Raw genomic sequence first — 21,777 nt, forward strand, 5'->3', positions numbered from 1 at the left:
CCCTGGTTACTGTCTAACGTTGAACCACACCATTCGCAGCTGTGGTGTCTTTGACCCTGAGTTGTGTTTCTGACCACATCTCTACATGATCAAGGCCATTTACTTTGTCTGTATAATATTACCACCTCCACCCTGTCTCAGTTCACCTGCTGTTAACACGGCCATCCACATCTTTCTTAACTCTTGACTTTGTTATTTCAATGCTCTTCGCACAAACAAATCTTTCTTGAGAACGCACCTGTGAAGCACCTTGGGTCTGTTGAAAGTGCTATATGAAGGCAAGTTATTGGAGATCCCTATGCTCCTATTGACATAATAACTGAAATCAGGACCACATTCAATCATATTTTTAACTTATTCTTTATCAGGACCTCAAAATTGTTGACGTTTATCTCCCTGTCTTTCCATCCTCCAACATTCTGTAGCCTTCTGAAACCCAACACATTGTGTCAAGTTTGGCTCTGTCATATTTCTCTTAGCCTTGAGTCAGAAGATTCAATAGGGGCGGAATGATGGCTCAATGGTTAGCACAGCTGCCTCCCAGCGCCTGGGGCCCAGGTTCAATTCCGGCCTCGGATGACTGTCTGGAGTTTACACATTCTCCCCGTGTGTGCGTGGGTTTCTTCCAGGTGCTCCGGTTTCCTCCCACAGTCCAAAGATAGAACATAGATACAGCGCAGAAGGAGGCCATTCGGCCCATCGCATCTGCACCGACCCACTTAATTTTTTTTTACATAGAATTTACAGTGCAGAAGGAGGCCATTCAGCCCATCGAGTCTGCACCGGCTCCTGGAAAGAGCACCCTACCCAAGGTTAACACCGCCATCCTATCCCCATAACCCAGTAACCCCACCCAACACTAAGGACAATTTTGGACACTAAGGGCAATTTATCATGGCCAATCCACCTAACCTGCACATCTTTGGACTGTGGGAGGAAACCGGAGCACCCGGAGGAAACCCACGCACACACAGGGAGGATGTGCAGACTCCGCACAGACAGTGACCCAAGCCTGAATCGAACCTGGGACCCTGGAGCTGTGAAGCGATTGTGCTATCCACAATGCTACCGTGCTGCCCTCACTTCCACCCTATCCCCCTAACCCCAAACCCAATAACCCCTCCGAACTCTAAGGGCAATTTAGCATGGCCAATCCACCTAACCTGCACGTCTTTGGACTGTGGGAGGAAACCAGAGCACCCGGGGGAAACCCATGCAGACATGGGGAGAACGTGCAGACTCCGCGCAGACAGTGACCCAGATGTCGAACCTGGAATCGAACCTGGAACCCTGGTGCTGTGAAGCCATAGTGCTAACCACTATGCTACCGTGCTGCCCAAGATGTGCAGATTAGGTGTAAATTGCCCTTTAATACGGTTACTGGGTTATGGGGAGTATGGTGGTGTGGGGTTAAGTAGGGTGCTCTTTCCAAGGGCTGGTGCAGACTCAATGGGCCAAATGGCCTCCTTCTGCATTGTATGATTCTATGATCCTATCCCGCACTAGAAATGTGACCACATAATCCAGGCTGACACTTCTCTGTAGCATTGAGGGAGTGTTGATCTCTTAGAGAAGGTCAGGAGACTGTTGTCACTGAGCTAAGCTGACACCTACTTAAAAAAACAAGATATCAGGACTAGATCACTCAGCCCCTTGAGCTTGCTACAGGCAGAGCATGGCTGGCCTGTACTTCAATTCCATTTACTTGCTCCATATCCCACGCTACCCTTACTCAACAAAAATCTGCTGAACTTCGTCTTGAGAATTTCAGCTGCTATAGCAAGCTTAGCCTTCTGAGGGAGCAAGTTTCATACATCCACTGTGTGAAATATACTTCCTAATTTTATTCTTGAATGGCCCAGATTGCAGAGGGAGCTCTCCACCTTTGGGAAGTGCTGTTCTTCAGATGAGACGGTAAACTGAGGTCCCAGCGGTCTGATCACATGGCATTATTCGAGGAAGGGCAGGGAATTCTCTTGGTGTTTCGACAACAAAGAGTTCAGCATTTCATTTTAGATCCGCCAGTGTACATATTGACTGTCCTGCAACAATGGCGAATCATTGATAAATAATTCATCAAATGTGACACAGCTTGGGCTATGGAAACACAAGTGAAGTAGAACCCCACTTTAGCCTCCTCAAGATGAACAGTAACATCTGAATCTGTAGATAATAATGAAGTCGGAATGTATCCACAGCTCACTTCCAAAACATTTTTCTCTCCAGGAGAATTATATTTCCTGTCTACGCGGATTCCTACAGCCACATCGACTACTGGAATGGTTTACAAAATAGTTGACCCTTCACGGTAAGGCACAGTGACAAATTCATGTGATAAAAATAAGTACAAGTGTAGAGGTGGAGTGTCTTAATGATTGCTGTGCATCATGTAGGTAAATATGCCTGACTCATAATCTGTACACTCAAGACATCATCATTTCCAGTGCTTGATTCAGGAGAACATCATCTGCCAGCCTCTTCCCTGCTCTTAGTCTATGTGTTGGGAACTAATCTCTATATCGGTGTGACCCCAAAACATTTACCAGTGCATTATTTACAGAAAGTCACCTCTTAATGCAACAGACCATTGATAAGTCCACACTTTTGGTGGGTCAGTCACTCTTTTTGTTCCCAGAGCCAGTTTTTGGAGGCAAAAATTGCCTTCAGCCTCATTCCTGTAATGTGAAAACACCTCAACAGAAAAGAACAATTAGGACATTAATTGAAGAAAATCATAAAGCCAGATGAGCATTTGGCAGTATGTGATTGATTTATAGGCTCCCAGTTAACCATTGGGAGTATACACTATAATAATAATCTTTATTGTCACAAGTAGGCTTACATTAACACTGCAATGAAGTTACTGTGAAAAGCCCCTCGTCGCCACATTCCGGCGCCTGTTCGGGTACACAGAGGGAGAATTCAGAATGTCCAAATTCCTAACAAGCAGGTCTTTTGGGACTTGTGGGAGGAAACCGGAGCACCCCGAGGAAACCCACGCAGACACGGGGAGGACGTGCAGATTCTGCACAAACAGTGACCCAAGCCGGAAATCGAACCGGGGACCCTGAAGCAACAGTGCTGCCGTGCCACCCTATATGCACTTGCACAAGTGAATTTCCATCTGTTTCAATAAACATAAATTCATGGGATAGGCATGATTTCTTGATACATGCCCATGCCAAGTGAAAACTCTGTATATGGGACCATACATTTTCTTTATATCCTAAACATAAGCAAGTACTTCTGCCAAAGTTAGAATTCAATGAGATGGCAGCAAAGCACAAGCAGTTTATTTTCCAATTTCTCCCTTGTACTCCTGAAATGCTGACCCTTTCTGGAGCTCCTCACCTGAATTTTCCAATCCCGTGTGGGCAGCAAGTGTCAATGGAATGTTCAACCACTGGACCGTCAATTGCAAGTGACATGTACCCATGCCCTCACCAGCACGAGTCAATGGATAGCAATCAGAGTGGGAACCCAGGCTGATAGTTTTTATTGCCTAAGGTTGCTGCCCTTTCAGTTGACATCTGTTAACAAGTGATTGAGTTTTAGACCATCCCGGCCTACCACACCACTCTGTTTGGTTCATTTACCCACTGTGTCATTTGGTAGAGCTCCAACCCTTTGAATGTAAAAGTCAATCAATGAATCTCAAATTTGGAGGAGAGACTGTATTCTAAATTGGTAACATGTCTGTGTCCAGTAGATATGTTTATTGTTTAAAAATATATATTATTCAAGTTGTAAACCATGTGAACACAGTGAAAGGAAAGATCAGAAGCTTTCTTGGATGTCAAAACCATTAAATCCTAATTTAGAATTTTGTTCTACACCCCACCCTGCACCCCCCCCCCCCCCCCCCCCCCCCCCACCCAGGAGGGCGCCACCCCGAACATGTCATTACAACCCCTTACAAGTCAAAGTGAAAAGCCGGCTCATCAATTTTGTACCTAAACCAAGTAAGTGTGGTCGTACTTTTTTCTTCTTAAGTGCAATGCGACTTATCCATTATTGTTATCAATGGGATCAGCTTTTGACTGCAGTAGGCTGGTGACTGCTGTTTGCAGATACAGAGCTATAGATTGTAACCAAAATGGAAAATATAGTCACTACCGGTTGTAGTGGCCTGGTATTGTAACTGATGCACTTGCAATAAATGTTAGTACCTCCTCCATTTTGAGCAGTTGGCGTTTTAGCATTGACACTGGGGCTATCAATGCTATCTCTATAGGTTTGTTTAAAATAGGTCACTGCAGAGAGAGCTTTACTTTGCATTTATTCCACACCAATTTTCAGCTGGGGATATTTGTTCGAGCATGATGTAGGATATCTTGCTCTGTATCTCTCGAGTGTACCTTACACAGGGTAACGTCATGGGATTTTGGAGTATGTTGTACTCTGCATGTGATCGGTGCTGTATCTGACTTTGGTCGTTTCATAAGACAGCTTAGAGTAGGTTTTATTGTATCTTAATAGTAATACCTGACCTGAGAATGTTTGACAAGATGGTGTATAGAGAGATTAACTCAATTCATCTAGTATTGTATCTGATTCATAACTGCTTCATCGGTCTGTTCCACCTAGTTGTAGACTCCTGAACCAATGGAAATAGTTTCTATCAACCCTCTCTGTTCTCCTTAATAGTTTTGATACTTTTATCAAATCACTGTTCAAGTGACAGGGAATACAACCCCAGTTTCTGTAATCTCTCCACGTAATGTAAGTCTTTGAGTCCAGCTATCATTTTGGTACATCGACACAGCACTCTTTCCAAGGCAAATATATTCTTCCAAAGGTGCAGTGCCCAGAACTGCTTACGTATCACAAGTGTGATCTAACACGAGCCTTGTGTGCCTGAAGCATGACTGCTACCACCTTTTGAATTATGGGCACAATCTACCGGTCGAATCATGCCTGGTGCAAATCCAAATGAGCCGGTTAGGTCGCAGGAGAAGCCGAAATCAGGAACCACACCGGGCCCCGATCGGTTTCCAATCTAACTGGCCTGCTCCAGTTGGCGAGATCCAGATTACACTGCGGAGTGGCAAGAAATCAATAATCGGAAATGAAGATCACTCTCCATCCCATTAACGGGAAGTATCCCCTTTCGAACAGCCTCCTGTGATCTAACCGCCTCCCCAGCGGGAGGTCACGTGGCCGCCGTTTAGTACACCTGTTTAAAAATGTGAAGCCAGCGCAATGGCTGCGGTGGGGATCCGGGGAGGTAAATAACCATCTTCAAAATCGGGCAGTCAGCTAGGGGGCTCTGGGAGCCTGCCCCACTGCTTGGGGGGGGGGGGGGGGGAGGGGGTAGCCCCCGGAGAGGAGCGGGCCCACTCGGGTGGGGGGATGGCCACCATCGGTGGGGGGGTCACCCCTGGGCTGATGGAGTGATGGGGGGAACCAGTGCCCATGGGTCCGTCATGCCTCTCCCCAAATTGTGTATACTCACAATGGGGGCAGCTCCAACTGCTGCCTGTCTGTCCCACTGACAGAGCCTCGTCTGTGTTAATATGGCGACGTTCACTTTAACCCCCCCCCCACTGACCATGGTGGCTGCTGCCCGCACAGATGAAGGTTATTGCTAATGGGGAATTGGCAATTCTAGTGAGCACCTCCCAGGTCCCCAGTGGATCCCGATGGTAGGCGTGCCATGACACAGGCGGCTGTTACTGCCCAGCATCCCAATCAGGCTGTGAGGCCTAGAATTTTTATTTTCTTAAAAAATATTTTTATTCGCCTCATTTCCCACTTGCTAGTGTGGGGGCCCCTGCCCAGGGCCCCTCCCCTCCCCCCCTGCCCCGTCCCAGGAAAACAACCAGAAAAAACATACTCCCCTCGACCCAACGGGTGGGATTCTCCGACTCCCCGCCGGGTCGGAGAATCCCCGGGGGGCGGCATGAATCCCGCCCCACCACTCTGACGCCGGCTGCCGTATTCTCCGGCGCCGGTTTTCAGATGGGGGCAGGGTTTACGCAACGCCGGTCAGGGGCCGTTGGCATCGGCCGCCCCGGCAATTCTCCAGGCCCCGATGGGCCGAGCGGCCGTCAGTTCCTGCCCAGTCTCGCCGACATGAAATGGACATGGTCCCACACGGCGGGAACTGGCTGGTAGGCTGTCTAGTGGAGTCCTGGGGGGGGGCGCGGGAGGATCCGATCCTGGGGGGTGGGCTCTGGACCAACCCGCCAATTGAGGGAATATCCCGCTGAACATGTCCTGTGCAACAAACAAAACCGTGCAACAAAGAACAACTACAAAGCTTAACCCATATAACAGCATGAAGTAAAAATTTAAAACAGAATTTATATATATATATATATACACTCTTCCAACTTCGAACAACACGGTAGCACAGTGGTTAGCATAGTTGCTTCACAGCTCCAGGGTCCCAGGTTCGATTCCCAGCTTGGGTCACTGTCTGTGCGGAGTCTGCACGTTCTCCGCGTGTCTGCGTGGGTTTCCTCCGGGTGCTCCGGTTTCCTTCCACAATCCAAAGATGAAGATGTGCAGGTTAGGTGGATTGGCGATAATAGATTTCCCTTAGTGTCTGAAATGGTTAGGTGGGGTTACGGGGATAAGGTGGAGGTGTGGGCTTAAGTAGGGTTTTCTTTCCAAGGGCCGGTGCAGACTCAATGGGCTGAATGGCCTACTTCTGCACTGTAAATTCAATGATAACTGTCATAACTCCAATCCCCCCAGTCAACGACCAATCTTCAGTCCTATTCCTCACTCCTGCCCCAAGTCTTCCACCTTCACAAACGTCTCCGTTGCCCCCACCGTCTCAAAGTAGAAGTCTCTGGAGTTGTAGGCCACTCTCAATTTTGCTGGGTACACCACGCCAACCTGCACCCCACTGTTATACAGTGCCGTCTTCACTCGGCCGAAAGCCACTCGCCTCCTCGCCAGTTCCACCGTTAAGTCCCGGTAACTGCACCACTGCACCTCCCGCTTCTGCTTCGCCCAATTCAGAACCTTCTCCTTTCATGTGGTACCCGTGGAAGCAAGCAATCAGTGCTCTTGGCAGCTCATTCTCCTTCGATTGAGGCCTCAACAACGGATGAGCCCGATCCAGCTCATACTGAGAGCGATCATCTCCCTCCCCCACCAACTCCGCCAACATCTTGGCAAAGTACTCGGTCGGCCTTGGGCGCTCCACCCCCTCGGGCAGGCCCATAATCCTGAAATTTAGCCACCTTGAACAATTTTCCAAGTCCTTCAACTTTGCTCGCAGCTCCTTGTTGGCCTCGATCACCTTCTGCAGTTCCTCCCTATCGAGGTGAGCTGACCGCTATGCTGCGACATAGTCTCCTCGAACTCCCTTCATTTTCTCACCCTGCTCCCGCCCCTCGGCTGATGCCTTTGACACATCCGCCTTCACCGGGCAAACGCCTCCTCCACCAACACCTTCAATACCACCATCATCTCCTTCCTCAATACCTCCATGTACTGTGCGAACTGCTTCTCCAACTCCAAAGCCATCACCTTGGTCAGCTCCACCCAGCGACCCAGCCTCCGCCATCTTGCCAGCTCCTGGGTTGGCCCTTTCACTCAACGGTGAACTCTCACTCCCTCCCTCCCCTCTTCACGGCGTCCTTCCTTTGACCTTTTGACATTATATGTCTACCTCATGCCCTCTTACACTCGACCATCAAACAATTGCCCCTGGGACCAGGCATTAAACTTCAATAAACAAGCCACGAGCAGGAGCACCCAACGTGCGGCTTCCCCCCTTCATGCCACCAACGGACATCCAGGCCTGGACATTTTGCCTGAACTCCGGAGGCATCAACATCACAGAGGCAGCAGCCAACATTGGAACAGCCAAGAGCTGGGCCACAGCACTGGGGACATTCCCATGACAGAGGGTGGGTGTGTGGACCGAGGAGGGAACCAGTGCCCGGTCCAGGTAACGTTTTCAGCAGATATCTGGAGTATATGGTCTGGGGTCCAGTGCCCAGGGACCCCTGCTGCGGCTGGGACTGCGTGTGCAGGGTGTGTTGGATGGCACCCTGAGGGATGGCAGCGGATGTGAGGATGGGGGAGGCCTTGGGACCTGAGGGTGCTGGGATGGAAGTTGATTCTCTATCTACCACCCTCTCCAATTCCGTACAGATATCACATGGTGGATATCTTTGACTCAATGGAAACTGCCCTTGCAGCTGGGGCTGGGGGAGGGCAGACAGCAACTGGGGGAGGGGTGTACAGACGGGCCCGCAGTGCGGAATATCTTGACAGAGGCTTCTCATGTCTCGGGTGTAACGTGTTTTAATTGCACATAATCATGATCCCAACTGTCCCCAGCAACCAATGGTGCCACTGCCCTCCCCCCAGCGCTCCCTCAATGATCCTCAGTGTGCTTAGCCCTCCATGTTCTACTGCTACATCTAGGTGTTTCCCCAAGATGCACATCAGAGGTGGGGGCAGCCTGCTGCTTAACGTGTCCTGTTGCCTTTGATGCACTTGGGCATCCTCTGTAGGACCTGATCTTCAGGTGGTGGTGCACACTGCATGCATCCCGGGGGCGGGGCAGGGAGGAGGGCATGGTGGGGGCACCACTACTAGGCATGGGTGGGGTGTGCTGGTGGATGCCAGAGGTGTACTGTGGCATTGTGGGGGGAGGGAGGTCGGGTTGCCTGGTATAGGAGGGGGGGGGGTCTGGGAGTGACAGGCTGGCTAGGTGCCAGGGGACTGATGCCAATTCACCCATGTGGCCCAATGGAGGTAATTGAGCTTCTTGCAGCACTGGGTGGCAATCCGCCTTGTCACATTCCACACGTCACCGCCCATTGCCACTCTCCCAGACAGCAGTGGATATCCTGTGGCTGACCTTCTGAGCCCCTCTGGAGAACAGGGCATCTCGCTTGGATTCCACCGCATCTATTAGACTTGCGAGGTCAACATCTCCTAATCGTGGAGCTGCTCTGCTTGGTGGCTGCGTGTCTGGGGTTTGCTCTGCGAGATCGGTTTAAGTGCTGTTCTCCCTCGATAGTGGAAAGCTGCTGGTCGCAGTCCCGGCCAATCAGCCGGCAGGATAGTCATTCCCGGCGTGAAGCCCATGGGGCATCATTAATTGGCCCAATTAATGTTAGATGCCGGTGACGGTTTCGCCAAGTCGGTCATCTAGAAACACCTGGCATTTCCCGCTCGCTACCCCACCTCGAAACCTGTCTGTTAGCTTGTGCCCTGTAGATGTCAGGACCAGCATTCCCTGGACATTGTGCATATTTTCTGTCCCCTTTCACAACAGTTAATGATCTATATACTTGGACCCTCAAGTCTCTGGATCTCCACTGCTTCTAGTTTTTCACATTTAGAAACTACCTTGCTCTTTCCATTTCAGGTTCAAAGTGGCTGACTTCACATTTGCCTACGCTGAAAAGCAATTGTCACATTTGCTATTATGTATTATACTTTTGTAAAGTTATCTCTGTCACATGGTATCATTCTTACTTCTGAGGACTTCTTACCAAGACTTGAGCACAGAATCTAGTTTGACCTTTCTTTGTTTTGTTTTGGAGTGTTGCATTGTAAGAGATTGGAGTAAGTAGAATGCAACATAAATGAAAGACTCCACATGCATATTATTATAACTGTTTCTTTTTTAAAATAAATTTAGTGTACCCAATTCATTTTTTCCAATTAAGGGGCAATTTAGCATGGCCAACCCACCTACCCTGCACATCTTTGGGTTATGGGGATGAAACCCACGCAGACATGGGGAGAATGTGCAAACTCCACACGGACAGTGACCCGGGCCAGGATCGAACCCGGGTCCTCAGCGCCATAGGCACCAGTGCTGACCACTGCGCCACCGTGCCACCCATTATAAATGTTTCTAACAGACTTGAGAAGGTGTTCTGTAACTATAATTTTTTTTTTAATTGTTCTTTGTGCATACAGAGGTGATACAACGCCCTCGGAAGAGACCTACAAAGAACAGACCCAAAGGAAGGCAAAGACCCAGTCCACGACAAGAGGGAGACACCCCAGATTGGTTCCATGAGCTCCTCAAGACCTTAGAAATGTTGCAAACAGAATGGGATGCTGGTATTGATCAGACAGCAGCTACTTTGGCACCAAACCCTGGTAAAGCGCAGACAAATACTGCCGGGAAGCAGAGCAGCCATCAAGCAGCAAACAGGAGACGACAAAATACTCCTTCAAATGGGGCAGTGCGTCTAGTGGATGAGCAAGGCAGGACAGACCGTGGGAGGGTGGAGATTTACATCAATGGAGTATGGGGGACAGTGTGTGATGACTTGTGGAACAGCCAGGCGGCTGCTGTTGTGTGTCGCCAACTTGGATTCCCATTTTCCATTCAGGCTTACCGGAGAGCGGAGTTTGGGCAAGGAAACGGGCTAATTCTTCTGGATGATGTGGAATGTGAAGGAAATGAAAAGAGCCTTTTGCACTGTCGCCACTCAGAAATTGGGGAAACCAACTGTTCGCATCGAGAAGATGCAGGCGTTCTGTGTGGGTCCACAGAAAGTAGCTCTTGATCATTCTAATGCACAGTGAATATTCCAATGCAATAAATCTGTGAAAATAAAATCCAGAATGATCTTTCCAAAGCAAATATGAACATGTGAAACAGGAGCAGAAGTAGGCCATTCGGCCCCTCGAGCCTGCTCTGCCATTCAATAAGGTCATGGCTGACATGTTTGTGTTTAAAATTCCACATTCCCATCTACCTCGATAATATACTTTTATTTCCTTGCCACGAGAATCTACCTTAAATTTCTGCATTAAAAATATACAAAGACCCCCACCTCCACTGCCTTCTGAGGCAGAACGTTCCAAAGTCGTACAACCCTTGGAAAGAATCTCTCCTCATCTCTGTCCTTTCAGGGTGACCTCTAATTTTAAAGCAGTTTCCCCTAGTTCTGGACTCACCCACCTCCACCTCGTCAAGACCATTCATGATATATGTTTCAATCAAGTCACCCCTCGCCCATTTCTTGGACATGGGTGGGAGGTGGTGAGGGCTGAAAAAGAGTTGCTTGCTACAATTAGCAGCAGCTTTAGCTTCAGGTTATTGTAAATATTGTCACAAAGTGCTCATAAATAATTGCAACAAAATCACCCCTTTTTTAAGGCTGTATATAATTCTCAAAGTAATACATTTTAAACACATTGTAACCATCGAACAGTGTATTTTTATTGCTGAAGAGACATGTTGCCGAAACTTTTCATCTTGAACTCATCGAGACAAACAAGTTTTTAAAAATATATTATTTCCCAGGATGTGGACATCACAGGCAAGGCCTCTAGTTTTTTGAATTGCCTTCACACCCAGCCCTGACTTATTCACAGGGGCAGCCCAGGCTTAGGTGGCCTGCCTGCGCTCACCCTAATGGCCACTTGCCACCCTGCTGTAATTCTTTGGCCAACAGGAGGAGTCCAGGGATGACTTTCCCTGTGAGTCATTCTGTTTGGGCTTCGGGGGACTCCATTATTAGTCTTCTTTCAAGATCAGGTGCTACCCCCCCACCCTCCCCAACATTATCTATTTCCCCAGCCCGGGGCATTTCTTCCTCACCTGTACTTGCCATCATGACCATCAACCCCTCTGACCATCAGCCCGGACCTCTGCTCCTGTTCCCCCAAGGGAAGAGTTGGAAATGGATCATGCAAAGGCAAGGAAAGGATTGAAATTGAAAGCAAAGTTGCTGAAAGTTTCAGAGCAAGAACTGGAAATGGCATGTATTCAGCCATCAGTGCAGTTGAAAAAGAGATAGTGAAGAGGGCTTGAGTCGGACTGGAACGAGGGATGTTTGACATAGAAAAGAAAAAGGCTGGCATAGCTAGAAGCCATGCAGGGGGAGGTGGCGGTACAATGATATAATAATCCAGTGGTCCAAGCTGATGCTCTGGAGACCAGGTCAGATGGCGAAATTTGAATTCAGTAAAAATCTGGAACTAAAAGTCTAATGATTAACATGAAACTATTGTCATCAAAATCCTTCTGGTTCACTAATCTGCCACCTGGTCTAGCCTACATGTGACTCCAGACCCACAGCAATATAGTTGACTCTTAAGTGCCCTCTGAAATGGCCTAGCGAGACATTCAGAAATGGGCAATAAATGCTGAATGAATTTTTAACATGTGCTGGTTTCCATAGCAATACCTTCTATTTGGAGGAAGTGAGTGGAGTTAGGGGTGAAGTTGTTGGTGTGCTGGTGGTGACTGATAAAAACTAGTTGGATCTTCATTCATTGAAGAAGCGGAAAACCCATAGACTACCCTGATGGACATACAAAAAAGCTGGTGGTTAGGGCAGGGAAACTGGAAAATAATAAAATCACAGGGAAAGTGGGAAGAGGGGGCAGCACGGTGGCGCAGTGGTTAGCACTGCTGCATCACAGCACCGAGGTCCCAGGTTTGATCCCGACCCCGGCCACTCCCTGTGGAGTTTGCACAATCTCCCCGTGTCCACCTGGGTTTCACCACCACTACCCAAAGATGTGCAGGCCAGGTGGATTGGCCACACTAAATTGCCCCTTAATTAGAAAAAAAAATTGGGTACACTAAATTTATTTTTTTTAAAAGAGAAAAGGAGTGGTGCAAGTGGAAGGAGAATTTTGAAGACATACAAAACGGTCTGCTGTGAAGGGGAAGACTCCTGGCCAAAGAGGAGGATGCAGGGTCAAAGGTAACAGAGGAAGAGCACAGCATCATACTGAGCTTTAGATTCAGTTCAGTGGGAGCATAAGGGGATGACACCTGTCCTGTGAAAATAGTTCAGGTTCAGGGGGAGGAAAGTCAGAGGGGATTGTACATGGCAAGGGCTGAGGTTGCAGGAAGGGGTGGAGTCTGGAAAGTGAAATTGCAGAAAGATCCAGAAGTGTATTGGTATCCAGAGTGGATTGTCTCATAGACATAGACATGTGCACGCACACACACATGCATGCACACACACACACGCACATACACATGCACACACACACACATGCACACACACATGCACACACACACATGCACACACACACACACATGCGCACACGCCCACACGCACACACACGCACACACACACACACACGCGCACGCACACACACACATGAATAAATTATGAATGGCAAGAGAAGAGGGATAAATCTCACAATCCAATTTTCCAAACTGTCATTTTCTTTCTTTTAGTTGACATTTATTGCTGAAAACAAATTAAAATACATTGGTGAATATTTTAAAATGAAAATCCTTTGACTTCATCTCTAGTTGGCTGTTGCCTGGTACCAGTTCTTTAATGACTCTTATTCTACATATGTAATTCCAATTTACTCTGGATTTAAAAGTCAGCTTTGCCATAGATTCATGTTTGAACTCTTCCATTACCAAGAGGAATCTTCTGATTACACTTCCTCCTACTATTTACCTCAAGCCACGCAAGCTCTCCCAAAAGACAACATTTCTTCTGATCGCCTGTCTTCTTCCTAAAGGTTACATAATACCTCGTGCATGGGGTGCTTGGGGACATTGCTCTGTTGAAGATTAAGGCAGTCCCATTTTCACCTTTCTAAACGATTGTGTTAATTCTCCACCTGAGTAGTCAATTTAAGACCTAACTAGCAGAATCTAAAAGGCGATGAAACTGTCCCACTTCCTGAGAACTCCAGTTAATACAAGATAAATCTTAGCTATAGATGATCTGTATCTGCCTATTTGGCATGTTTTGTTTGCATTTTTTTGGGTTATATTGCTGTTGTTGCGTAAATTGTTCAGTTAACACGTGTCTTTTGCTGAACTGAGGCACCTTAAGTGAGAATTATGTCTGTGGAGAAATATTATGCTAAATAATCAATTTTTGAACTAAACTATTTATTGATCTGAGCCTAAGGAACAAATGCCCTCTTCCTGACTGAGAAACTGCAGCCTTTTCAGCAGAGTTACCAATCAGCAAAGAAGTAATTGAGATAGAAGTTCTCAGATCAGAACTCTATCCGTCACGGCAGCTGAAGTGCTGTTTCCATACTAAGGAGACCGCACTAAGCTCCATTTCAGGGATTTCAATAAATTGGACTTTGGCGATTCTGCTACTTCCTCATCATAGATATTTGAGAGAGTGTTTGTCAAACCATGTCGCTGCTCAACATTGTAATTCTGAATCCTCGAATCTCGATGCAATGAAGCCCTATCTACCCTGACTCTCAACCTCTTCTTCTGGCTCAACGAGGAACTCTCTGTCTTCAACTGAAGCCCACGTTGGCTGATCTTAATACCCATTTTCAGGCTTTGCTTCTGCTGCTGTGCATCCTTCCCATTCTGCAGGGAGCAACTTGTGGGTTCTTGTTGTTTATTTATCTGAGATGTGGCCCAGTGTTCAGGCAAGAACAAACTTCCCTTTCCTGCACATTCCTCTTGGTTCCCACGTGAGCTGTCCGAGAAGTCTGAACAATTGCACAATATTGACTTGGAGGCAGCTGATGATGTTCTGTGAATTCAATATTGCATTCAGCATGATAAATCTTTTACTGCATTTAAAAACAAGAAAATAACTTAGATAATGGCTAAGAACTACTTTGTGTACCCACATGTATCTTATGCTTTGAATGCAGGGAGATCATAGAAACCCATCACCAATCATAAACCAGTGAGAAATCTATCTATATATAATATAAAATATCTCAGCAGTTTTGGCAGTCTGTGGAATCTATTTAAGTAGGGTTCTCATAGGCCTATTGTAATAATTTCACGCTAACAAACTTTGTTAGGAACACAAAAGTTATTTATTAACAAGGAAAAACTGTACAGAGGCCTGCAGGCCCTGGCTGCCCTGGCACAGCCCACTGGCTGCACTAGCACCTACATGTCTTCCGGCTGTCTTCTGGCTGTTGTCTGCCTAAAGGCGGACTCCACCCCCTGGGGTAATCACTCACTCTCAGTCTCAATTGGTCCCTCAAGCCTGGTGAACCTCTTCCGCTGCGCTGCCCTTAAAATGACAAACACCACAATCATCACAACCCTCCCCTATTAACAACACTTTGATACAATTTTTAATAACTAAGTTCCTCATTAAAAAGTCTTACACCAGGCTAAAGTCCAACAGGCTTATTTGGAATCACTAGCTTTCAGAGCATTGTTCCTTCATCAGGTGAGTGAAGAGGTAGGTTACACAAACACAGCATATATAGACAAAGCCAATGATACAAGATGATACTTCGACTACAAGTCTTTGCAGGTAAACTGCATTCCAAGTATCATCTTGTATCATTGGCTTTGTCTATATATGTGTTTGTGTAACCTACCTCTTCACTCACCTGATGAAGGAGCGGCACTCCGAAAGCTAGTGATGCCAAATAAACCTCTTGGACTTTAACCTGGTGTTGTGAGCCTTCTGATTGTGCCCACTCCAGTCCAACGCCGGCATCTCCACATCATAAGTTACTGAAGCCCAAATTCTAATTAAACATTATATGCATGCTGGGAAATGATAAATTGAGTCTGTGAGGAGTTTTTCTGTTTCTTGTAGAACGGCGATGGCTCGTTGATGAGACCTTAAGGCTTAAGCATTTAAACATAAACACTTCTGGTAGGTTTAGCTATGTACAGTTCTAAACATGGTGTTGCATGGCACTCTTCTATACAGGCTTGTTGCTTACTGGGTTCTGTCCTAGATGATCTGTGGCGCCACTCTCCAGTCCCACGTTGATCCTTGCTCTGCCGAGCACCTTTACATTTTTATGGAGGTAGGCACACATCATCACAATACAACAGGGACTTATGTCTTAACAGATTCTCACACTCTCGGTCTGTCACATGTGAAGGAATGGCCTTGGTACTCGCATTCTCGTACATAGGCGATGTGATGATGTTTCTTCTCTTTTCAGCATTTTAATTCAGCATCTTTTTCATCGACTATTTTATCATGTTGGTTCTTGTGCTTTTCCATTCGCGTGGCCACTTCAACAATCTTGCGTGTCATCTCAGTTTCCTTCTCTGTCTGAATTGCTGATTCAATATTACGCTTTTTACCTCTTCGGGTTAATTTCTCATTGCCAAACTTCCTTTTGCCAAGTTCTTATTCTCCTGATTCAACTCTTCACTGGATTTCCTCTTATTTTCTGGTTGCTTCTTCTTGAAGTTCAGCTTGGGTGGCACAGTACCACAATGGTTAGCACTGTTGCTTCACAGCTCCAGGGTCCCAGGTTCGATTCCCAGCTTGGGTCACTGTCTGTGCGGAGTCTGCACGTTCTCCCCATGTCTGCGCGGGTTTCCTCCGGGTGCTCCGGTTTCCTCCCACAAGTCCCGAAAGACGTGCTGTTGGGTATTTTGGACATTCTGAATTCTCCTCTGTGTACCCGAACAGGCGCCGGAATGTGGCAACTGGGGTAGGGGCTTTTCACAGTAACTTCATTGCAGTGTTAATGTAAGCCTACTTATGACAATAAAGATTATTATTATTCACCATTGTCTCATTAAGTTCTCCTGCTTCTTAAATTGATTTTGTAAATTTTTGCTTTTTTTCCAAAACTTGCTGTCAGTCATTTCCTCATGTTATTCTAATATCTTCCCGAAAACTTTCAGTATTTTTGTTGATTCCTCTAAGTTCAATAGTTCACAAATGGAATCTTCATTTCTACTTCTCTTATCTTCAGCTAAACTCTATTTGGCTTCACTGTTGGTCGGGTCTGTCTCTGATGAAATGTTGCCTTGTTTTCATTCTGAGGTTTTCTCGTTGCTCTTCATTTGATCATTTCTTGTCTTTCAGTGCCTCCTTCTAGGGTCTGTTGGTGCCCTCATTCAGGGGTCTGTCAGATTATGCGGGCAGCATAATCAAAGACCCCTCCCACCCAGGGTATTCACTCTTCCAACCTCTTCCATCCGGCAGGAGATACAAAGGTCTGAGAATACGCACTAACAGATTCAAAACAGCTTCTTCCCCGCTGTTACCAGACTCCTGGATGACCCTCTTATGGACTGATCTGGGGCGGGATTCTCTGAATTCTCCGGCGCCGGGGATTTGGTGGGGTGTGAATCGCACCTCGCCAGCCGGCGGCTGCTGGCAGCAGCCCCCGGCGATTCTCCGGCCCGCGATGGGCCGAGTGGCCACCCGTTTTAGGCCTGTCCCGCCGGCGTATGTTACAAAAGGTACTTACCAGTGGGACCTGGCTCCGTGGGTGGCCACCGGGGTCCTCGGGGGGGGGGGGGGGCACAGGGGAATCTGGCCCCGGGGGGTGCCCCCATGGTGGCCTGGCCCACGATCAGAGCCCATCGATCCGCGGGCGGGCCTGTGCCGTGGGGGCACTCTATTCCTTCGCGCCGGCTGGTGCAAAGGTCCGCGATGGCCAATGCGGAGATGAAACCCCCTGCGCATGCGCTGGGTTGAAGCCAGCACACGCTGGTGCTCCCGCACATGGGCCAACCCGCGCCGGCCGGCGGAGGCCCTTCGGCGCCAGTTGGTGTGTCGCCAAGCCACTTCCACGCCGGCCGGCGCGGTACAAACCACTCCAGCGCCGGCCTAGCCCCTGAAGGTGCGGAGGATTTGCACCTTCGGGACGACCCAACGCCGGAGTGGTTCACGCCACTCCTTCGTGCCGGAGTTGCCCGACCCACCGGTTTCCAAACAATCCCGCCCTGATCAATCCCGCCCTGATCTTTTAACACATCTTATCTGCTGACTAGTACTAGCACACGCTTCACGCGATGCCTGTGTTTATATATATTGTGTATTTAGGTATTTCCTAAGTTTCTTTCGTGTATGGAATGATCTGTCTGGACTGCACACAGAATAATACTTTTCACTGTATCTCGGTACAGGTGACAATAAAACAAATCCAAATCCAATCTAATCCCTCCCTCCAGGGTCTTGCGTTGCCTCTCCTCTGAGGTTTCTGTTGCTTGTGGACCTTTTTTTGAAAGTTGCCCACTCCCTAGTGTCTTCTCCAATTTTCCTGTCCATTGTCGTTTGTTTCTTCTAGTGGTTGGTGTGTTAAATACATTTTCGCTTTAAGACTCATTTAAAAAGAAACTGTCAGCAGCTGCCATCCTGTGCTGTCCCCTGGTTTTTAAAGTTTTGGCGGGAACCCGCTGTTCCTCTCTGTCAAACCTCTCTGCACTATTGGAAAGCTCTCCAGCGATCTCTGCAGCTTTTCCTTTCTCTTTGAGCTACATGGAGAGTCCGGTTTGCTTCCTCTTTTTGATATGCCTGTTTCTGTCGAGTTCACTGGAAAACTGGTCCAAAGGACCGTTTTGTTTTAAACTCTAACTTCTTTTTTTTATCTTCTTGCCAAAACTCCAGAACTTCTCGGTTCGAGGTCCCTCAGTGCAGGAGCAGCTATCACCCTCCCGACAATCTCAGCCTCTTCCTGCGCTTTTTAAAAACCTCGCTGTAGCTCCTTGGGGCACTTTCCCTTTTTACTTTAATCGCAGTTCTTGCTTCTGAGGGTAATTTTCCCTTTGTTTAAAAAAATATACACTTCCTAACTTCTGACTGCACCGACCAATTCAGGTTTACTCTGCGTCTGTCCCTCAGTGTCTGACAATATCTCAGCATCTCACTGGCTCTATTCGTCCAAAGACAGTGATTTGGGTGAGCAATTTCTCCTCTTCAGACTTTGATTAAAATGGGATATTCTCACGTGTCGGGTCACAAGCAGTATCATCAATAATCCATGTTATCAATACAACAACTGCACACTACAAAGCCCATAGGTTGCACCAGTCCCTATGTTTTCTGGCTGTCTTCTGCCTGAGAGAGGACGCCACCCACTGGTCATCACCCACTCTCAGTCCCAATTGGTTCCCTCAAGCCAGGTTATCCTCTTCTGCTGCGCTGCCCTTAAAGGGTCAAACACCACAATCATCACACCTATTGTGGTGTTAAGATATTCCCTCAATAGGAACCAATGCAATGCACTTTGGCAAAGTACTCATTGGTATTGCTGAAATTGAACCAACTAAAACCATACCAATTACCCATGCAGAATGTTGGTGAGCTTCCCAGCTGCTTGTCCAGTTAGAACCAACAAGCCTGTGAGGTAAGTGGCTTGCATGGTTATCAAGAACCAATTTGGAGGAACAGTATGTGCAGTGACACTGCCACCTCCATCCTTCCAAGTTCTCATAATCAGTCACGAAAGCTTGTCATTATTAACAGTGCCTCTAAGTACTGTACTGCAGACTTGCCTGGTTCAGAGATCATAAGAAATAGGAACAAGAGTAGGCGATTTGGCCCCTCGAACCTGCTCCTCCATTCATTAAGATGATGGCTGATTCGCTTGTGGCCTTAACTCCACTTTCCTGCCTAGCTCCCCGTAACCCCGATCAAAATTCTGCCTAAGAAGAGACCAAGGGGTGTAGTGGTAACGTAATTCGACTAGTGATCTGGAGCCTCAGGTTAATGCTCTGGGAACATGGGTTCTAATCCCACCATGGCAGCTGGTGGAATGTAATTCAAAAGACATTTGATACAGTGCCATGGAATTAAAGGCACAGTGACAGCATGGATGCAAAATGGCCTGAGTGATAGGAGAAAGAGATGGGCTACAAGAAGGTTTATGGTGGAGTTGTGGGGGCAGCACGGTAGGACAGTGGTTAGCACAGTTGCTTCACAGCTCCAGGGTCCCAGGTTCGATTCCTGGCTTGGGTCACTGTCACTGCAGAGTCTGCACGTTCTGAGGCATATATACTGACTTGGGCAGTGTTATCCAAAAATAATTTCTAATTGGGCATAGGTGTGGCGAAGGCAAAATTACTTTAACCATATATATTAATTTTAGCAGGAAATGTCCAATACGCAATATAGGTAAATATACTTCAGGTATAATTATTAACAAACATCTGCCAACTAAACAATCACATTGATTAAAAACTCATACACTGCTCTTCACCTCACCATTTATCAACACATAAAAAGTTAGAATAATACAGGCATGTGTCAAGCAAATTGAAATCACATGCCCAATTTCATCAAAATATTTTTGTTTAAATTTGGGATTCTCACTGGCAGAATTTGGGTTTCCAAGTAGCCAGATGTGGCTGGTATTATTAGACACACTAGATTGGCTTTTCCAGGCATGGGTTACATGAAGATCGAATGCGTGAGATGGGTAACTAGCTGTGCACACAAGATCTGGGATAGCAGCTGGGGATGGATACACGAGGGGAATCAGTGAAACTGCCCAGATGTTTCCCTCACCTGTTTTGAGTGATTGACTCTTTGCTGGTCCTTAATTCTGGTCTGTATTTTGGCATCATTGGCACGCTGCCCCTGGTGGGATTTGCTGACAAGATGTGGGGGATGACAATTGATAGCTGCTTATTTGCAGACTGAGTGTTGTATGGTCGCATGGCCTGCCACGTTTGTGTAAACGCAGTCCTTCGATCTGATCCAGCCTGGTTCTCCATTCCTTTCCTTGTGATTGCCAACTTCCTATGTGCATTATCAGAGATGTTCACCTCCTCCTCGCTGAAAGCTAAAAGAGGGAGAGAAAAAAGCGTCACAAAAATTGAAAAATTGAAACCAGAGTGACTCAATGTAATGTGTGCTGTTGGGTTTGATGTTTGAAGCTAGGTAAATATCACAGGCTATTAGTACATGGGAGCTATAACTGCAGAGTCCAATCTTCTCACGTGACATCTGAGCATTACAATAGGGGGTGCTCTGCTCTACTCTAAAACACACCGTGTACCGTGGAGGGAATTCTAACTTGTTTCCCAACATGATATTCCGACCTGCTGCGGCCATTATGTTCCTGACATTTCAAAAGGGGTGGTGGGGTATTTGCTGCTCTATTTTATGGCTGGTGGACTGTTAATTGTCTCAGGGTGAGACTAATCTGGAAGGAATTCCCATCGGAAAGCCCCAAACCCCAATTATCCTTCTAATCCTGATCCATCGACAATCATCATTGTTGACCGACTACAGCCACAATGGGTCAATCAGATGGCCAGCAGCCCTCTAATCCTGGTAAATCAACTGAGAGCAATGGCCACTGCTAGGGCCACAGGTGGCCAACAATAATGATTGTCAATGGAGCAGCATGAGAAGGTAAATTGGCGTTTGGGATTTTCTGCTGAGACCGATCTGGAAGGAGCCAGTGAGAGGGATGGACAATGGATTCAAGATAGCAGGCAGTGGGCATACACTTCCTTTGGCTTTTGTACCATGAAACCTTTTGGTATTTAATCTCAACTGTCCTCTGTCCAATCTACTGTTGTAGGAGAATATAGCACTAGATCAAGGCTACGGACCAAGTGCTGGATAATGGGATTAGAATAGGTAGGTTAAAAGCAAATTACTGCGGATGCTGGAATCTGAAACGAAAGGGAAAATGCTGGAAAATCTCAGCAAGTCTGGCAGCATCTGTAGGGAGAGAAAAGAGCTAACGTTTCGAGACCGATGACTCTTTGTCAAAGCTAACAGACAGAGAGAGTGGGAAATATTTATACTGTGGAGTAAGAATGAAAGATGAGTCATAGCCACAGAAACCCAGGGAAACTGGGTGCTAATGGCCACAGATACCAAGGGGAAAGAGTGTTAATGGCAGTCCCCAGACAGGACAAAAGATGTGAAAGGTCAAACAGCAGGGAAACTAACATCAGAGGATGAACTGTAGGTGTAGGGGGAGGGGAAGGGGGAAGCAAAGAGGAGAAAGGTGCAGGAAAGGTGGATAAGATTGGTGGGGGTGGGGGGGAATGAAATGTATATTAAGTTAGAAAGAAATGGTAAAAGACAGTTAAAATGAAATGAAAACAAATGGGTCGAGGTGGGGCTGATCATCTGAAGTTGTTGAATTCGATGTTCAGGCCGGAAGGCTGTAGTGTGCCTAACCGGA

At 47.2% G+C, this 21,777-nt stretch overlaps 2 protein-coding genes across 3 annotated transcripts in view; one reads left to right on the forward strand and one right to left on the reverse strand.

Moving 5' to 3' along the window:
* hhipl1 (HHIP-like 1) overlaps positions 1–10,574 on the forward strand; it is a 63,472-nt gene extending 52,898 nt beyond the window's left edge. For both annotated transcript variants that reach the window (XM_038822388.1, XM_038822378.1), the window contains exons 7-9: positions 2,227–2,308; positions 3,880–3,962; positions 9,904–10,574. In XM_038822388.1, coding sequence (XP_038678316.1) covers positions 2,227–2,308; positions 3,880–3,962; positions 9,904–10,502 — 764 coding nt within the window. In that variant the 3' untranslated portion in view covers positions 10,503–10,574. The remainder of the gene's footprint in view (positions 1–2,226; positions 2,309–3,879; positions 3,963–9,903) is intronic.
* Positions 10,575–13,689: 3,115 nt separating this feature from the next.
* LOC119962496 overlaps positions 13,690–21,777 on the reverse strand; it is a 40,009-nt gene continuing 31,921 nt past the window's right edge. Inside the window, exons 8-9 of the mRNA XM_038790442.1 lie at positions 20,139–20,415; positions 13,690–14,432 (exon numbers count right to left, since the gene is read on the reverse strand). Of these exons, the coding sequence (XP_038646370.1) occupies positions 13,973–14,432; positions 20,139–20,415 (737 nt within the window). The 3' untranslated portion in view covers positions 13,690–13,972. The remainder of the gene's footprint in view (positions 14,433–20,138; positions 20,416–21,777) is intronic.

This window comes from Scyliorhinus canicula, chromosome 2, assembly GCF_902713615.1.
Source record: "Scyliorhinus canicula chromosome 2, sScyCan1.1, whole genome shotgun sequence".
Taxonomy (NCBI): domain Eukaryota; kingdom Metazoa; phylum Chordata; class Chondrichthyes; order Carcharhiniformes; family Scyliorhinidae; genus Scyliorhinus; species Scyliorhinus canicula.